The sequence below is a fragment of the Arachis ipaensis genome, chromosome B07 (genome assembly GCF_000816755.2).
Source record: "Arachis ipaensis cultivar K30076 chromosome B07, Araip1.1, whole genome shotgun sequence".
In the NCBI taxonomy this organism is placed as follows: Eukaryota; Viridiplantae; Streptophyta; class Magnoliopsida; order Fabales; family Fabaceae; genus Arachis; species Arachis ipaensis.
The window spans coordinates 73,439,078-73,457,222 of NC_029791.2; the positions used below are offsets into that span (position 1 = coordinate 73,439,078).

Below are 18,145 nucleotides of genomic sequence, written 5' to 3' on the forward strand. Positions count from 1 at the left end.
ACAAGGATGTAGAAACAAGAAAATGCAAAGAAAACTAGATAAAAACAAGAATTAAAACCTAAATCTAAGAGGAATTAACTTAATTCTACCCTAATTCTAGAGAGAAGAGTGAGCTTCTCTCTCTAGAAAACTACCTAAAACATGATCCTAAACTATTCTAATTGCTCCCCCCTTGTCCAATCTTGAATTCTGTATCAAATAGCCTCAGAAATGAGTTGGATTTGGGCTTGGAAAGCTCAGAAATTTCCCCCAGCGTCTTCACTTTAATGAGGTCACGTGACCAACGTCACGCGTGCGCGTCACTGGCAAATTTCCTCCTCACGCGTACGCGTGGATGACGCGTGCGCGTGGCCTTGAGTTCTCCAAATGCTCATTTTTTCATGAATTCTTCACTTTGCATGCTTTTCTCTTCACTTCTTCCATCCAATCCTTGCTTTATAAGTCTGAAATCACTCAACAAACATATCAAGGCATCGAATGGAATTAAAGTGAATTAGATTTATCTATTTTAAGGCCTAAAAAGCATGTTTTCACTCTTAAGCACAAAGTTAGGGAGAATTACAAAAGCATGCTATTTCATTGAATAAATGTGAGATAAGTTGATAAAACCCACCAAATTCAACACAAGATAAACCATAAAATTGGGGTTTATCCGTGGGTCATCCAAGACAAAGTCTGACGAACCAGATCCACCGCCACTGACGTTGCCAACCTCCACAGAAAGCTCCATCACTTGCTCCGTCATGATTCTTCCATGGATGTCAAACATCAAACGCACATGCTCGCAACCTATACCCCACTCTTCCAATCTCTTTTCTCTCGCTACCACCGACGCAATCCAATATCAGACTCTTCAACTCTACCAATGAACTTTCATGCCAGGTACGCAACATAATGGGATTCTCTCTCAAATGTCACCTTCATTATCACTATTTCTCATACAGCAATTCGGATACACACTTTCAACCAAGAAACCACTACTATTAGACATTTTGGCTTCTTTTCAAAAGGAATAGATAGAAAAAGAGTAATACAATGTTTGTGAAGAATACAAAGGATTACACATCCTTTTATAGCCGTTGAAAATTTGTCTTAACATATCTTGTTTACAATATAAACATCATAATTACCCTCTTATCTCATTTACAGTGTAAACGAAATAAGTTAATACGTATCTCATTTACACTGTAAATGAAATATAGGCTACATTTCTTCTTGGCCTTTTCTTATTTACAGTGTAAACAAGATACGTATTAATTTATTTCGTTTACACTAGTACGAGATAAGAAATGTGATGCTTTCCGATAAAAATGTTGCAAAATACATATTTCGATAATTAAAATATTTATTTTATTTATTTAAAAAAATCCTGTATTTTCTACTAAACAATTATGACCTCGAATTCTTATTAAAAGCTGCTTGAGTGTTGAATTATATAGATTCGGATTAGATATACATGAATACATAATTTCTTTCCCAAAACTTCATTTCAACTCGAAATCAGATTAGACCAACTGGTTCAACCAAAAAAACCAGTGAACCGATCAAATAACCAATTTGGTCCAAGCATCAAACCACATGTACATTTTATTTAAACACAGTCAAAATCAACAAGTTCACAACAAACCCTCGTCAAAACCGTTTCATGAACTTTACAGGTACATGGCCACCAACGGAGGATACACAACCATTTATTAAAAATTGGTGCTCTACTAGGTCGTATTAATAACATATATAGTGCAAAATAAAATATCTATACTATATCTTGTACTTACTGGATCAAATGGACCAAGGACCCACTGATTTAACTAGTAACCCACTAAGTTTATGTGAAGTTGTTCACAAATCACAATTGGATACGCAACAAATGGAATATTTGGATAATTAATTTTCTTCCCTGTTGCATAAAGCTTCATGAGCTTTCACCCTTATTGCCTACCACATAACGAGTACTGGTGTCACTAGAGTGAAGTTGCTTTCTCTTTTTCACGAGATGCAACGCAGTTTTTCTATCATCCTGTGCTTCCTCAAAATCAGGCTGCACAAAACAATAAACATGGTTAAGCTATTTCAAAAGGAAAATAATTGGTTGAACGTATGCTTCAGAACAATGCATCTAAGAGCAAAGCCGACTTCCTGCTAAATCTAACTGACCCGATGTTAAAATGCATTGGTGTAAGTTCATCTGTCATTCGGTTTTGCTAATCAAAATTAACATGTAAGGCCAACGGCATGGATGGACTTTGTGCTTATTTAACTGAATGTTCATTTGTAATATTATTTACCACGTTGTGTATCACACAGAAACCCTTTGTAAAACCTAAAACCTCAACCCATAAAAACCATGCTTTCTAGAAAATGTCTACAGGCATCTAACCTAATTACCAGGAGCATCAGGGAGACAAACCTTGAGAGCTAAAGCTGAGTCGAAGCTTTCAATAGCATTATCTGGCTCACCGAAGTTCAGCTGTGCTCTGCCAAGTGTGAGCCAAGCCTGCAACAATCAAGATCGAAATGCTCAGACTAATTTGATTTAAAATGTTGTTTCATCTTCCTTACTAGCTTACAAGAATAGGTGTGAGATGAGTCCAAATGAATATGATATATATAATCTTAATCTTAATAGTAGTACATATTTCTCATACAGGTATGAAGGTAATCAATGCTGTATTTATTCAAACTGCAACCAGAAAGAAGCTTTGCTGATCATGTTAGAAACAAGGGCATGTTTAGTTTCACTAAGGTAGTTAAACAATGTGGACAAGTGTGTTGTAGTAGTAATGAGGGAAAAGGAAAGAACTAGTCATACCAAAAAGAGCAGCAAATATGGGAAAATAGATTTATATGATTGTATAAAGTAACAGAAAAAATCCTTTCACACTAGGTAAGGTCAACCAACAGATCAAAATGACATTGTGAATCTGCCATAACAAAGTCATAAGGAGGGCCATTTAAGATTGAAGTTCCAAAAAATAGTTTCGCCTAGTGTTTTGCTAAAACATGATTATAAAGTGAAAGAAATAAAAAAAATGGAGTATAAGATAATGAATGTTTTAAATTGGAAAAGGTAATACAGAATATAAATGCTACTTTTTTTCAAATGCATAGTAAATAATGTGTTATCAGCATCGCACCTCAGCCCACGATGGCTCCAGTTCTGTAGCTCCTGCCAAGAGAAGAAAATATATTATTTTTGACAAAGAACATCCAAAAAATCACAAACATAACTAATTAAATCCTTGGCAAAGTTAATTTCTTTCATTCATTTATTATTGTTATTATTATTATTGTTGTTGTCGTTGTTGTTGTTGTTGTTGTTGTTGTTGTTTTAATATTGTTATTATTGTTATTGAGATTGAGAGAAAATAATAGAACATAGATGATAAGAGGTCCTAAATAGAAGAGTGAAAAGAAAGGAACTATTTATGATAACTTCCAATCTCTCAGCATGAAACATAACTTTATGATCTGAAAGTTGTCTGTCAAGAACCTGAGCATTACACAAAATAGAGGCCAAACATCTAACCTAAAACTTGCTTGTCAGAAAAATGTCATTGAAGATGTGCATATTGTCCTCCAACCACATACACCAAGTAGTGGCATAAATTGCAGTGTTCCACGGGTATTGCCTCTTTCCTACTCCCAAAATCAAACAAACGTACTCACGAAGAACTGATTAATGGTTGCAGGACACACCCAACATTCATAAAAGATACCAAACAAATCATTCCCTAAAAGCAGCTGTGAATTTTACAATGCAAAAAAATTTCCTTGGCAGAGCTAAATTCGTCACAAACTGCTTCATAAAGGTTAAAAAACAAAAAAACAAAAAAAAGACCTCATGAAATAGTTCATTTTCTAACAGGAATAGTGCATAATAAATAGAAAATACAGGTTTGACTCACGTGTGGCAGCCTTCAATGCATTCCAAGCATCTCCAATTTCCAGTAATACTTGCGCCTTTTGTTCATGCAAAACTGAAAGATCAGGGGTCAAAGTAAGAGCAGATTCCCATTTACCCAGTGCTTCCCGGTACTTCCCATCCTGCAAAAGAGAATTCAGAAACATGATGTGATATTGGTTGCAAAGCACAGTACAAATCAGATCCTACTCAATCAACAAAGACTAGATGAATGACATGTTGCATGCCATTAATATCATATGATTGATATCATCAAAAAGCTCAAATTTGAACTACAAATACATTTCATAGTAGTATGGAAAGTATTAGATTCACACTCACAGAAGTTAATCTGAAATCAAACATTTGGTATTAAAAAACTCAGAATTAACAAAGAAGTCTCACATAAGTAAAGAGAAAAAAAGAAGAGAAGCATTGCAAGAGTAGCAATCAGTCAGTAGTAAACCAAATCATGCTTGCATTTTTAGCTAAAAAAAAGGGAAAGAAAAAAGAAAGTAAAACTGTAAGTCTGTAAGACATTGTATTCTATTCTCATAAAGCTCTGCACACAGCTTAAAAGAGCTTGATGCTCAAGTGCCTATATAAGCAATTTTGGTCATGTCATTAACAGCCATCAACCACCCCACAGTAAGATATCTAGAGCGCAAAGTTCGCAGGACTAACTCCTTCCATGCCAATAAATAGGCAAAAGGATGCCAGTGTGTTTATGTAGGTTGTATTTTCCATATCCTTAGATAATGTTGGACTTAAAATGTTGCAAGAAGGATTTGACAAAATTTATGAAATGGTTGTCACTTAACATGTTCCTTCATATATATATATATATATATATAATATTTGATATTTTTCAAAATCTCATGTGCCTCTGCTACCAAAGCCTTCTCTGATTGGTCTTCATTGTCGATTTAGTTTTGATTTCTTGCTACCATCTATCAAATCCTTATATCAGGCCTTAGCTTCCTTACACATTGTAATTCAAGATGCTGAGTATATATAACACTTCCGACAGTCGAATCAGCACTGGAAGAACTCCAACCACAGCATCCTGGAAATCTGCATTCATTCAGCTGACATGTATGTAGGATGATTGAGAACATTTATATGAGATAGACACAACTTATTTGCAAAGTGATAAAAGAAAATGGAAAACAAAGGCCTCTCATGGGTATTGAGCCTAAGAAGAGAGATTCTACTTTTCAAGTATCGGAGGAAAATTATTCAATCAGAAAGATTCTGCTCATATAATGATGAAGTCAATAGAAAAACACATGCAAACCATTTGAAATCTCTATGGATAGAGTTAAATTAGCGTTGTAACATCCTAAGGAGGATAAGGTATGCGATTTTCTTGTTTGGCTGAGCCTGTATTTTCATCAAGAGAAGAGACAGAGTCTAGGCATAAAGCAAAATGTCAATACTCATCAATAAAGTCTTGCTTTCTTTTTCGGAGGTAATCAACCAGTACATATCTGCATAGCGTGCTTGTTTCAGGTGTCATGTTGAGCTGCAAATCAGGGTTTTACAAAGAAAGGTCACAGTTTTAATTATCAGCAGAAAATCATCCTTCTTGAACCTAATAGTCAAGTCTTCGAAATTGGACTCTATTCTTCCCAATTAGACAGCCAATCACTACTTAGATTGATTTCCTTAAAGCAGAAAATGTATTTAAACAACTAAGGGAGCTAACTACCGAAACAACTACGCATACGTGAGTTCATATGGACCGTGTGATATACAGTTCCCTTTTTGAAATCACACCGTTGGGTTTGTAAATTACACATACAACTTGTAATGTTACGTTGAAAGCTTTGTAAGATATGGTAAAAGTTTGTGAGGTGTTTCACATGCCCATTTGAATAAAAAATACTTTAGGGTGTGTGACGACCGTATGCCATAGTTGTTGTCTATATATGGTTGCTAGGTTGTTGAAATAGCAAAACTGTACTTAAGAGTTAAGTGAACCCATCGAAACTATTATATGAAATTCGAGAGGTTCCAAGTTCAAGCTCCTTTCTTCATCTTTCGCATCCCTTTTAGCATTCTCCTTGCCTTCTTCACAAGTTTCTTGTATGACAACATAAACTATGTACAAGTTATGTCTCAACTTCCAGGTGAAGTAGCGCAGCGGCCTTGATTTATTTTGGTTTGGCGCATGACCTTGAATTTGCATTCCCAATCACTACTATCAAGTCAAGTAATGAAGACAAAAAAACATAAACTGGGTGACCCTAGAGCCATGACTCAACTACAAAATGAAATGCACTCATGTTTCCCCATCACAGATTCCATCTTTCAAATAATAAGAAGAAGAACAAAAATGATAATAAGGAATATGATCAATTTATATATACCAGAGCAAGCTTGTCTCCCTGAGCTTGAAATTCCTTAGCAAGTTGTCGTTCTGGATGGGGCTGAGGGTAAAGGGGATGCTCGTCTTGATTGTGCTCGAAAGGCAGGTCGGTGAACTGTGGCAACGCCTCCAAACAACGCTTCTTCTTCGTTGTCTTCTTCCAACTTACTTTCATTTCGGCAAACCGGATGTCGCAAACACTCTGGTCCCCTCGTCCTCTCCCTCCTTCAACCGTCGTTTCTTTCCGTATTATATCTACTCCGAAAAAACAAAAAAGTTTTTAATCGCATCCAACTATTCTTATTAATCAAGTCTAACCGAGGGGACCAAAACACAACAAAAATCATTACCATACTCTTCTACAAGGTTTTCAGAATCGAACTAGTGAATAAATGGATGAGGTCATTAATTTATTGGTTTAATAGTTCGATGGCACTTCAATTTAAATTCTTAGATTAGATATTTTTAAATTTTATTAATAAAATTTAGTCAATAAATATACACTAGTTAAATACAGATAAAATTACAACGGCACAATTATAAGGACTCAAGTAAAAAATAATAGTAAAATTTTAGATGTTAAAGCAAAAATTTTTTTATCTTGAAACAAAAATTTTTTAATTTTACCTCCAAAATTTTCTTAAAATTCTGAAGTTGATGTTACAATTATTTTTTTAACTTTTTATTCTTTTTCACTTTTAATTTTAAAATAGAGATAAAATTGGTGTAATGCAGCGTTATTAGAAAATAAGATGTTTAATGCGATTGTGATGGAAAGAGACAACGAATCAGACTATATAATCAAATGGTCTGATTTAGATACACAAATTGAACCGTTCGATTTGTGCATCACAGTCCACGTGTCGCGCATGAAGTTACCACACTCCACTCTTCTTCTCTATTTCTCGTGTGCGTTCTCTCTCTCTCACACACATCCCTTTCTCTCTAACCCATCTATGTAATAATCCATCTTTTTTTCATAACTTAGTATCTCAGGATTTTTGTAACGAAAATCACAGTTCATTCCGATACAATAAGACAAATACAGATAAAATATTCTACAGAAGTAAAAAGAGAAAAAGCTGAGAAGGAAAAAGTAGCACAATAAATAAAAAAGAGAAAAAATACACTAATAAAACATTCTTTTTTATATAAGACAAAATAGTATCAATAATGATAACTTGTATCTATGGGATTGATAAACCACTATTTTATGGTTTATCTTGTACTCAATTGAGTGGTTTTTATCAACTTTTTACCCACTTATTCATACTATTTGCATGGTTTTACATTTGCCTTCCTAATTATGTGCTTTGATTGAAAACATGCTTCTTTGGCCTTAAGTTTCCTATGTTTAAATCCTCTCTTATTACCATTAGATGCCTTGATATGTGTGTTAAGTGATTTCAGATATTACAGGGCAGGAATGGCTTAGAGGATGGAAAGAAAGCATGCAAAAGTGGAAGGAATACAAGAAACTGAAGGAACTGCTAAAGCGGCCCAGCCTGACCTCTCTGCACTCAAATGGTCATAACTTGAGCTACAGAGGTCCAAATGATGTGGTTCCAGTTGCGTTGGAAAGCTAACGTCCGGGCTTCGATTTGATACATAATTTGCCATAGCTGCCCCGACGTTAGAAGACACGAACGCGTGAATGACGCGCCCGCGTCGCATCTGCGAACTTCAATCCACGCTAACGCGTGGACGACGCCTCCGCGTCACTTTTCCGTGACCTGAACGTAACAGAAATCGCTGCGAGCGATTTCTGGGCTATTTTGACCCAGTTTTCAGTCCAGAACACACAGATTAGAGGCTATAAAGTGGGGGAATGCATCCATTCATAGAGACACTTTCACATTCACAAGTTTATAATTTAGATGTAGTTTTTAGAGAGAGAGGTTCTCTCCTCTCTCTTAGATTTTAGGATTAGGATTCCTCTTAAAGGATTTAGGATTCAACTCTTCATCAGGTTCAATATTTCTTTTACTTTATATTTATCTCTTATTTTCAAATACTTTAATGCTTGTAGTAGTTATGTTGCCTAATTGGCTTATGAACTTTTCCATGTTAAGATTTGAATATTTTATTTAATATAATTGAGGTAATTCAGATTTATTACTTCTTCTATTGTTTGTTATTAATTAATGTTCTAAGTTGGATCCTAACTTGATTTTAGAGTTGATTAATATTCGGAGACCTTTGAGTTGAATTACTCAAGAGTTAAATTGTAAATGGGTTTATCGTTGGCTGGCTCTCTAGTCATTAACACTAATCCTTCCCAAGGGAGAGGATTAGAACTTGTGAATAGAAGTATACTTCCAACTTACTTGACTTTCTTTTACTTTACTTGGTAAAGGATAACTAAGTAGAAGTAAACTTCAATTATCAATTAATCTTGAGAAAAAAATCCAACAAGGATAGAACTTTCGGTTAATCTCTCCTAATCAAGGCTTTTTATTTAATTACATAAAATATCTTATTTATTTTTATTGCTTTAATTTATAAATATACTTGTGCCCATTGCCCAAACTCCAAAACCCCAATTTACAAACTCATAACCAATAATAAGAACATACTTCCCTGCAATTTCTTGAGAAGACGACCCGAGGTTTAAATACTCGGTTATCAATTTTAAAGGGGTTTGTTACTTGTGACAACCAAAACGTTTGTAAGAAAGGTTGATTGCTTGGTGATGAACGGACTTTTGACGGTTTAGAATTTCCTCAAATGAATGAATTTTCGTTGTGAAGTATAGTTTCCAAACCAATCAAGAATCCTTTCATACAAAAATTTTGAGTTGTCACAATTAACAAACCCCAAATGAAAATTAACCAGAGTATTTAGACTCCGGGTCGTCTCATAAGAAATTACAATGAAGTGGTCAATTATTGGCTATGAAGGGGGTAAGGGGTTTTAATTGATAAGGGGCAAGAAAGTAAATGACAAGGAAAGTAAATCAAGCAAATAACTAAAGAAAGCAAGTAATAAAGAGAGAGACATTTATGGCAAGAATTGAGATCATAGGCTTTCTATCCTAGTCATGCAATGATTAATTCATCTTATTTAGTCAACTCCAACAAATAGGGAGAAAGTCAAACAAGATTAATCAATCATATCACAATAATGAACAAGAATATATCTTATTACGTCATCTCCAACATTGGAAGAAGGTATCATATTATCTTCCATGAGAGAAAGTCTAATAAGACTAGCTAATCTCAATCCAAAAGTCCTAATCAACTTACTAATTAAATTAGCAAAAGATTAGCGTCAATGAAAATAATATTAGCTAACAACTCTAGATCACCAACATAAGTTGAGTTTTCATGACTCAAGATTGCCCAATTACTCTTTCCAAGCCAAGAATGCTCAAAATCTACTCTAAAGCCCAACCAAGTATTTTGTTAAACACTTGGTGGGTATAAAAGGAAAGCATGGTAAATGACAAGAAATAATAAAATCTATCAACTACAAATTGCAAGGAAAGTAAATCAACAATTCAAATCATCAATTAAAAGAACATCAACATTAAATTTCATTAAATGTAAACAAGATCCAACATGAGTATTCATAAACATAAAGAGACATAAAAGTAAAATTAACATAAAGACTAAGAAGAATAGAGTAGTAGAAGCAAGAATTCATAAAAGAAACAAGATGATAACATGTAATTAAATCTAGATCTAAGATGGATTAACCTAACCTAATTCTAGAGAGAAGAGGGAGCTTCTCTCTCTAGAAACTAACCTACATGATGATAATGCTACAAATAATTGCTCCCCCCTTTGTCCAAGCTTGAATTCTGCATGAAATAGAATTAGAAATGAGTTGGGTTGGGCCCAAAGTGCTTCAGAAATCGCTGGGGCGATTTCACATTAGTGGGCCACGTGCTCAATTGGCGTGCACGCGTATATGGCGCTTATGCGCCCCTTAACGCGAAGTAACATATGGCAAATTTTATATCATTTTGAAGCCCCAAATGTTAGCTTTCCAACGCAACTAGAACCGCCTCATTTGGATCTCTGTAGCTCAAGTTATGATCAATTGAGTGCGAAGAGGTCGGACTTGACAACTTTACGGTTCCTTCATTTCTTCATGAGTTCTCCCACTTTGCATGCTTTTCTCCTCACTTCTTCCATCCAATACTTGTCCTATGAATCTGAAATCACTCAACAAATATATCAAGGCATCGAATGGAATTAAAGTGAATTAAAATTACCAATTTTAGGGCCTAAAAAGCATGTTTTCACATTTAAGCACAATTCAAGGGAGAATTACAAAATCATGCTATTTCATTGAATAAATGTGGAAAAAGGTGATAAAATCCACCAAATTAAGTACAAGATAAACCACGAAATTGGGGTTTATCACTTGGTTTAGTAACTATACTCCCAACGAGAATCTACTATAACTTCTAAACTATCCATCTTCAGTTCTTTCAGGGATCTAAATTTATCTGGTAAAATTCTATTATTGATATTTCTTGATCAGTCTAACTCCAAAAAATATTCTAAATATATTTTGGAGTTGAAATATTCTCTGCTACTAATATTCCTCTTATTGATATTTTTAGTCATTTTAATCAATACGATTAGAATTGGTAATCGTGTAATTATCACTTTTGATAATTATTCTTTAAGAATTAATCTCTTAGGCACATAAATTAGTAATCATATGTTTACCTAGCTTCCATGTCTCACTCTCCACCACATATTTATTCATCATGTGGTGAATTAATTCAAGAAGAGCATGATTATGTGATCTATGTTATTACATATACGTTAATTATTTCTCACTCTTCTTTCTTCATTAATTCGGTCGCCCTCCCCTTAATTACTCCCATCATAATTTAATTACACGTATTTGATTACTAAAATAATAATGCTAGGAAACCAAGATGGTTTTAGCAAAAAATCAGCCAAATACTCCTGGGTCGGGATCTGAAAGCCCAATTCACATCAGCATCACCCCAAAATTGACCTAGGATAAACCAAAATCACCCTCCCAAATCCCTACCCTTTCCATTCACCATTTAACCGCACTATATTTTGAAAACCATCTACGAACCCGCCACGATTCCGGGAGCATCGGGCAACCCTCTTCCCTGTCTTCTCCGGATGCTGCGACGCTGCCTCCAGCGACTCCGCACATCGCGCCTCCACGCACCGTACCGGAACGACGCGACTCCCCCATCTCATTGTAGCTTCACCAACCTCGGTCACGATCATGGGCTCTCACCCAGGTGTGTCAAGCGAATAGGGTCTCCTTGTCATGGAGGGCGCACCGCTGTTGCTGCATGCCGGTGTTGGCGGTGCCATTGAAGCCTCCTGGTGCAGCTCAGCCGAACGCCATTGGACCTCCACTGCTCCAGCTTGAAACCCTCCCTTCATCACACTAATTGGTAAGTATTTAGATGTTTCTTCTGATTTTCTCTACAGGTTTTGAAAAAGAATTTGTTCATGGTGTTGTTATAGTGCTTTCGGTGATTTTTTAGGGATTGGAGGTCTCTTTTTATGTTGTATAGTTCTGGTACTATAGTCTTGATGAATCAATAGTCCTTTTGATAAAAATCAGCTACATCTTTTTATGGTTAGGAGTTTCGCATAAGCGTAATCACTGGTAAGTATATTTTTTTCTTAATTGAACTTGGTCTGTACCAGATTATATAAAATTCAAGCAAGAAAATTTGATTTTCTGGGAAAGATTTGTTGAGGGTTTTACAACATCTTTTTGAGTTTATTAATTAACAAGAACATAAAATTATAAATTGTTTAATTCTGTTTTATCCATGCTTAGGTTCAGGAACTATGGTTGTAGTCGATGTAATTTATGTTTGCTGAATTGTTGGATATTGTTGAATTACTGTAGAGAATGGATGATTAAGAGGTCTTTGTTTGATGGTCTAAGTTTTAAGATAGTTTCATGTGTTATTGTGTAGCTTTAAGAGCCATTTTTGGACCTATTTGTTCCATCGTGCTTCCCTTGTCTTTGGAAACATTATATTCTCAAAAGATCATAAGCTGTCAAATCATATTCACAAAGCCTTATTTTATTAATTATATTTGGTACTGCTAATATATAAACTACTTATAGTTAAAGCTTCCTTTACAGTAGTTTATACATTATATGTAAAACGTTAGCAAGTTTTTCTGGGATTTTATAAAATAATAATTGGAGCCCAACTTCCTGTTTTTGCTTAATGATTTCTTCAGATTTTGTATAATTTGAAGGTACTTAATTTCCCACTGCACTTCAATCTCATTAGAAACACATATTGTATGTCGTCTTGCTACACTTTCAACTTGGAGCATGATAATGAAAATGCTATTGATATGGTATTTTTGTTTCCTCTCAATATGCTGGTATTGTCCTACATTTTTTACTCCTCCTAATTCTATCTGGTATTATGTTTTTTTTCTAATTGAATTTGGGTCTGTACCAGATTATATAAAATTCCAGCAAGAAAATTTGATTTTCTGGAAAAGATTTGTTGAGGGTTTTATAACATCTGTTGGAGTTTATTAATTAACAAGAACATAAAATTAGAAATGGTTTAATTATGTTTTGTAATCCATGCTTAGGTTCAGGAACTATGGTTGTAGTCGATGTGGTTTACGTTTGCTAAATTGTTGGATCTTGCTGAATTGCATGTGATTGGAGATTGATTGTTGCTGTTCTCTTAATAGTTGTTTGGAATTTGGAAGATGAAATTATATTAAATTTAGTCTAATTTTAGTCAAACTTGATTTTGGTCCTTACTCACAGACCAAGAGTCAATTTATTTGGAATCCTGAAATCGTTTCTACTACCCTTCTTGTAGCTTATTACATGTTAAATCATGTTTTCTATATGCAAATTTACCTGTTTGCTTTCCAACCCTTTATACCCCGGAACCCACATTTGATGCAATCTGTGTAACATAAGAATCTCTTCAGGCGGTTTTCTCTTCATGTTGAACATGTACTCTAATTTTGCATGTTTTTAAAAATGAACCTCGTGCAATTTGATAGATACTGCTTCTAATTTTGGTTTAATATGGTATTAATTGATATGGGTTTTGTACAACATCATCAACAATGTTTAATTGAGAACTATTTTGATGTTGCCGCTGATCTTTGTATGCAGTTTGCATTAAAGGATTTGGGGCTGTTTCTTGTGAAACCGCAACAGGATTGTTTTGCAGAAAAGCTAACAAAATTGGGGAAAAAGGACACCTGCCTTACTGTATCTATAGTTTCCCTGTGATAGAGTTATGGACGTTAATATGTCATTTTCTGACTTACACATGTTTCGTGTGAGCCTAATAAATCCTGTTTCACTGCAGGTTTATGATTTCATATTGCTGATGTTGCCAAGTTGCTGGTGACTTTATCCAAAACCTTTAAGTGGATGGTACTTCTGATAGGCATTAGGATGTCTCTTTATCTTTGTAAACTGGATGGTTCTGGATATGTTTTCTGAGTTATCACGTGTTAGGCATTTGAACATGTGGGTACTTCATTGAGAAGTGAATTACTCGTGTTTTGTTAGATATTCCTCAGTAGGTTTCATGTGTTAAGTAATTCAGGATTTTCAAGCAATCAGTTCTCAAATTGTGGATGTCTTTAGTTCATTAAGCAATGCATTGCCTTTTTATACTATTTAGTCAACTCTGATTGGTGTATATACCCCATTTGTTTATGACTATATATAAGTGCACTTCTTTCCATTCACTAGCGTTGTGTTAACTAAATGGAGGCGTTATTTATATTTTATCATTGTTTTCTATTGTTGAAATTGTGAAATTGCTAGAATTTTAAGCATTGCACAGCCTTTTGTCGTAATCAGTCTACACGGCCGATTCGTTTACGGTGTCATAGGTGACTTTAACCAAGATTTTAAGTGGATGGTGCTTCTGATAGGCATTGGGATGTTTCTTTTCATTGTGAATTGGATGGTTTGGGATGTGGTTTCGTTGTTTCATGTGTTAATCATTCGCGAATGTGTGCACTTCATTGAGTTGTGAATGCCTTTTGTTTTTTTTAATTTTTTTATATTCTTCAGCAGTTTTCAGGGCGGATGTAATCCATTTGTTTTTTGCGAACAAATAAGTGACACTTCGTTTCCTTATAACCTTAAAAGTCTCAAAACCTATAGTAGTCAATAATTAGGTAAAAAATAACCACAGTTGTGCTTTTGTTTCTTTCAATGAATACTTCATAACAGTATCAATCAAAGTGACAAAACAGAAAAGGACAGAGTTTATTCAGTTGTGTCTAAATAACCAAGAAATCTAGCAAAGTATGACAAACCACCCACACCAAAAAATGTACACCCACAACGAAAGGATAACTATCTATGCCCAAAAGAGTTCAAAAGGTGCATGAATCCACCACCATCCGATGAATTCCAATTAGTAGAATGCTCAAATCTTTCATTTACAAAACCATCTTGATCATTATTTGTCTGAATGTCAACAACATCCTACAAGATGCACAACACAAAGAAGAGAACAACATATATGAATCAAGAACACCATTCCATAAAATAAAAAAAATAAACCTCACTTCTAGGACATACCGGATGCGATTTCCTCATCATTTTTTGCATTGACTTCTTAATTGACTTGTCCAACTCTGCTCCAAATCTCTTACTCTTCGGCCGTCCTTTGCATCCATATGCTTATAGCTTGAATGCCTTCATGCTTCTTTAATGCTTGTTTTACCTTACAAGTTCACTTAAAGCATCTCAAGCACACTAAAATGAGTAAAGTGCATGCTCCTTTTGTGACATAACTTTTTATGCTAATGTGTGTTCTGAAAGGCGCCTAATTTAGAACTCACATCCCTATTTTCCTAATGTCACACTAATTCACTCACTCAATTCTAGTGATTAGTACCTCACTCCCAACAATGTATGCTTCCTTGTTTTTGTGTTCTCTCATCTTATGGTGTTATATTTTTGTTTTTCATGAATGATGCACCGCAAGCAAAAATGGAAGCAGAAGAAAGAACGTGCAGCAACCGGTTGTTGCATTTTCTTAATTTTGCATATATATACATAATAAGCTTAGTCAAAATAATGAGGTTCTTCAAGATTTCTATCTATAGGGCACTAATTGATTTGAGTAAAAAATTTTCATAGAACTTGCTTGAATTATATATATATTATGGATCATGTTTTTGAGCTAAGAACACAAGCAAGTGAGATTTGAGCCTAATTGTGTTGTTACATTATATAGCCACTTATTTTTCCTTCTTGTGTGCATTATTCTCTTTCTATGATTGTAATCTTTGATTTGTTTGATTCTCTATGTCCATTGTTTTGTGTAGACATGCATTTAAATGATTGAGGCCATCATTTCATCTGGCTCACTTACCCAAATAGCCTTACCTTTTACCTTCCATTGTTAGCCAACTTTGAGCCTACGATTAACCCACTTTGTTCTTTAATTTAGCACATTACAAGCCCTAAAGAGAAAAATAATAAAAGTCACTACAAGAAAAACACCAATTCAGGTACACTTGAAAAGTGTAGCCAAAAATGAAAAAAAATGATGCCTTAGGCTATGGCTACGCTTTCTGGGCTACGGCTACGCTTTTTGGGGTGATTCCTATTCGACCGTTGCCTATTCTCAAAGGCTATGCTTTTCTGCACTAAGGGCTACGCTTTTGGCGTTTGGGAATAGGGTGCGCTTTTCAAGTGATGCTGTCCAGAACCAAAAGCTACGCTTTTCAGCTTCCATTTTTACCAGAATAGGCTACGCTTTTCAACGCTACTGCATCACTTGTAAAACGTAGCCACATTGTATACCATAGCTACTCTATATAAGTGTAGCCCTAGGTCCCCTATTATTTTTTTTTAATTTTCTGTATAACCATAGTTACTCTATATATTTAATAATATTATTACATATATAATTTAAATTTTTTAATTAAATGAGTTAAATATTATAAAATAAAATAAAACACATAATTATACTAAATAATTTTTTTAAATAATAAAAATTATCCTTACACAATTCAAAGACATAATCTTAAGAAGTAATTAACAATCAAAATATAAATTAAGATAATTTAAGTCACATGAAACTTGTATCACATATCAATTAAAATGCAAAGTTTGCACTCTATATCCGAAAAGAATTTAACAAACAGAAAATTGTTAATCCTCTAATCTTGGCATAATGACTAAAAAATGTTCTGAAGCGCCTTCAAATTCTTCTCAAACACATCTTTTTCATGCTGATCTTCATCACCATCAAGAAAACTCTTGGCCTTAACAATTGTATCAGTGTTCATTCCCTTGTTCATTCCCAGCAAGAACTAATTTCCAAGCAGTTACTGCCCTGCTTACAGCTGCATATTATCATAATTCAAAAAGAGAAGCATGTAAGGATTTTGCATACTGATTCACCACCATACGCAATCAATACAAGATTATGTTGAAGGAAATGACCGGGCTACTTACAAATATTCTTTTGACCATTCTCGCGACACATGAAGAAAACAAAATCATAGAACCGAATGAATTCTGAAAAGTCTGCCTGGCAAGAGCAACAAATGAAGCACATGTTCCAATTGCAAGTATCAGATTAAAGATTAAAAATACAAGAAAACAAACTTGTTGCTTTTTTATTATTCTCATTAAATTTGAATGCTAAATTCCCAAAATCATGCCAATCAGCTTAATTTCTAGTGCAAAAGGGGAAAACGGCGTTGTTTCAAAGAGTAAAGTGAGAATCATCAACCTAAATTATAAAATTAAAAATGAATTGAGACAGATATATCAATTTTGCACCAATATCCCAAATGCAAAAGGAAAAACCATAAAGTAAATAAAACTGTGCTCTTTCCACTGTTATTTAATCATGTCACTCAATCAAACACAACACAACAAAACAAAACAAAAAAAATTTTTTTGGGGGTACCATTAATGGTAAGAAAAACCATGGAAGCTGGAAAACAACATAACTAAGGGTAAATCAAATAAACAAAAAAAAGAAAAGAAAAGAACATTTCTCACAAAAGCTAAACAGAATTGAGGTTGTATTATTGAAAGGGATAAGTACTTTTTTCGTCCCCAAGGTCTGGGGTCGAAATCAAAATCGTCCCCAACCTTTTTTTCTTATTAAAATTATCCTCAATGTTCAAAAACGCTTTAAAATCATCCTTTTCCAAATTTTTGGACCAAAATACCCTCATCATCATCATTCTCCTCTTCACCTTCCTCACCCCACCACCTCCACTACCACCAACATTACCACCACAATCTGAAAAGGTTCACCCAATTAAAGTGTCTGTGGCATTATTGTATCCGGTGGTAATATTGGAAAGGGATAAGTACTTTTTTCGTCCCCAAGGTCTAGGGTCAAAATCAAAATCGTCCCCAACCTTTTTTTTATTAAAATCATCCTCAACGTTATAAAATCGTCATTTTCTACTTCAATTTTATTTTTTTACCAAATTACCCTTATTAAATAATAAAAATAATTAAAAAATTAAAACAAAACCTAACCCCCCACCCCACTCCCTCACCGTAACCCCCACCCCCTTCCTCATGCCCCTCTCTTCATGGTCATCATCATCATCATCAACAGATTTTATCAACAACAAAAAATTTCATCAAAAATCCAGAAATTCAATTTTTAGCAACAACAAATTTCATCAAAAATCTGGTTCACAGAAGAAGAAGAAGAAAAAAAAGAAGAAGAAGCGGTGGTGCGGTGTGACAGGACGGCAGGGCGGCAGGGCGGCGGTGCGGTGGTGCGGCGGTATGGAGGAGAAGAAGAAGAAGAAGAAGAAGAAGAAGAAGAAGAAGAAGAAGAAGATGGTCGTGCGGTGGTGCGGTGCGATGTGGTGCGGCAGGACGGCAAAGCAGCAGGGCAGGGCAGC

General features: G+C 34.7%; 1 protein-coding gene and 1 long non-coding RNA gene across 3 annotated transcripts; both read right to left on the bottom strand.

Annotated features, from left to right (window-relative positions):
* On the bottom strand, positions 1,785–6,645 carry LOC107609614 (tetratricopeptide repeat protein 33). 2 transcript variants are annotated; one of them, XM_016311623.2, is made up of 6 exons: positions 6,274–6,645; positions 4,888–4,989; positions 3,906–4,044; positions 3,135–3,166; positions 2,408–2,494; positions 1,785–2,038 (listed from the first exon to the last, which is right to left on the bottom strand). In XM_016311623.2, the coding sequence occupies exons 1-6, from the start codon at positions 6,445–6,447 to the stop codon at positions 1,913–1,915; spliced, it is 660 nt and encodes a 219-aa protein (XP_016167109.1). In that variant the 5' UTR covers positions 6,448–6,645; the 3' UTR covers positions 1,785–1,912. The 2 variants fall into 2 exon arrangements, with proteins under 2 accessions (XP_016167109.1, XP_016167110.1); XM_016311624.2 differs by lacking the exon at positions 4,888–4,989 and having other exon boundaries at positions 6,274–6,639.
* On the bottom strand, positions 16,468–17,165 carry LOC110264652. The gene is made up of 2 exons (XR_002350828.1): positions 16,722–17,165; positions 16,468–16,609 (listed from the first exon to the last, which is right to left on the bottom strand). It is a non-coding gene; the product is annotated as an uncharacterized LOC110264652 (long non-coding RNA).